Raw genomic sequence first — 1,679 nt, forward strand, 5'->3', positions numbered from 1 at the left:
AAGAATAAAAAAATAGGATTATAGATGTGTAGGATCTTGGTTGTCCCCAGACCTCTCTCTTTCCCTTCTCTCTTTCCTGTATGAGTCCCTCATTCCTGATCCATCTGAGAGAGGGTGACCTGTTCTTTTCTGCCTCATTGAGAAAGAGCTTCTTCTCTAAGCCTGTAGACCCACGAGGCATCCCCTCAGGTCCCCTACACTGACTAGCTCTCCTCTTTGCTTCCTTCTCTCCAGGTGTGATGAATGATTCCTCTGACTCCTTCCCACCGGCCCCCTGGTGGCCGCCTGGCCCACCTCCCACCAACTTCAGCAACTTCGGTGAGCAGTCCTCGGGCGCAGTACCTCCCGGGCTTTTCCCTCTCGTGCGGCAGGACTCCTGCTGTGGTGCTGACCATTCTCCCCTGTCAGAGCTGGAGCCTCGGGGCCAACAGCCAGTGGCCAAGGCGGAAGGGAGCCCCACTGCCATCCTCATCGGCTGCCTGGTGGCCATCATCCTGCTGCTACTGCTTATCATCGCTCTCATGCTCTGGAGGCTGCACTGGCGCCGGCTGCTCAGCAAGGTGGGCAGGTCATGACATGTGTGGGCGGGGACGGATGCACTGTCAGGGTCAGTGTGGTCTATAGGGCTTGGCTTAATATCGGAAACAGAGACCCCTCTCAAGAGTAAGCATGGCGTGTGAGACGAACCTCACCAGAGCTAGGGAGGACCAAGAACCTAGAGTCCTTAGAGGGTACCTTGAAACAGGCAGGGCCTTCCAGAGCAGAATGTAGCCTCATTTTCTGCCCTCCAGCCAAGCTCTATCCGTCGGAGGTCCCTCTCTCAAAGCCCAAACAATATTGGGAACAGAAGCTGGAGACGAGCAAGTGAAGGGGGCGAGTGTCAGGCCACCTGCTCTCCTTATGCCCTGGACTTCCCACGTCTGGGAGGGTGATGTCCATTACAGTTGATAATTAGGGCCTGGTCAGATGTGGTTGGGTGCTGTGGGGTGACATCAGGGAAGTGGGGTTGCCATGAGGAGAGAATAGCCGGACCTTAATCCAAACACCCAGGAAGCCATGTTAAGTAGTAGTTCAATTAATGTTGTCTAATCCCATGACAAGGCTGAGCGCCGGGTGTTGGAAGAGGAGCTGACAGTTCACCTGTCTGTCCCTGGGGACACCATCCTCATCAACAACCGCCCAGGGCCCCGAGAGCCACCCCCTTACCAGGAGCCTCGGCCTCGGGGGACTCCACCCCATTCTGCGCCCTGTGTCCCCAATGGCTCTGGTAAGGCCTGCCTTGTTCCAGTCCTGCCTTGTCTTCTGCCTGTGTTCTTCCTTAGCCCCTCTTCTCCTTTACTGTCCATGCCCAGTCCCAGTTCATTTTCTTATTTCTATGTACCTCCATATGGTCTTCCCAAGGTTGTCCTGTGTATTACCCAGAATGCCGGTGGTCTCACCCTGTCATTGTGTCATAGATTTCTGTTGTGCTGTCATTGTCTCCTTACCCCTCAACATCTGTTCTTTCCACTCACCCATCCATCCACCCACCTACCCACCCATCCATCTACTCATCCATCCATCCATCCGCCCGCCCGCCCATCCATCCATCCATCCATCCATTCATCCAACCAACCACCCACCCATCCACCCATCCATCCATCTATCCATCATCTACCCATCCGCCCACCCATCCATCA

General features: G+C 55.1%; 1 protein-coding gene across 6 annotated transcripts in view; it reads left to right on the top strand.

Moving 5' to 3' along the window:
- Positions 1–1,679, top strand: part of Ddr1 (discoidin domain receptor tyrosine kinase 1) — a 21,623-nt gene that overhangs the window by 13,793 nt on the left and 6,151 nt on the right. For all 6 annotated transcript variants that reach the window (XM_026777831.1, XM_013355054.2, XM_013355055.2 and 3 more), the window contains 3 exons: positions 235–318; positions 409–560; positions 1,102–1,267. In XM_026777831.1, coding sequence (XP_026633632.1) covers positions 235–318; positions 409–560; positions 1,102–1,267 — 402 coding nt within the window. The remainder of the gene's footprint in view (positions 1–234; positions 319–408; positions 561–1,101; positions 1,268–1,679) is intronic.

The sequence above is a fragment of the Microtus ochrogaster genome, unplaced genomic scaffold, assembly GCF_000317375.1.
Source record: "Microtus ochrogaster isolate Prairie Vole_2 unplaced genomic scaffold, MicOch1.0 UNK87, whole genome shotgun sequence".
NCBI classification, from domain to species: domain Eukaryota; kingdom Metazoa; phylum Chordata; class Mammalia; order Rodentia; family Cricetidae; genus Microtus; species Microtus ochrogaster.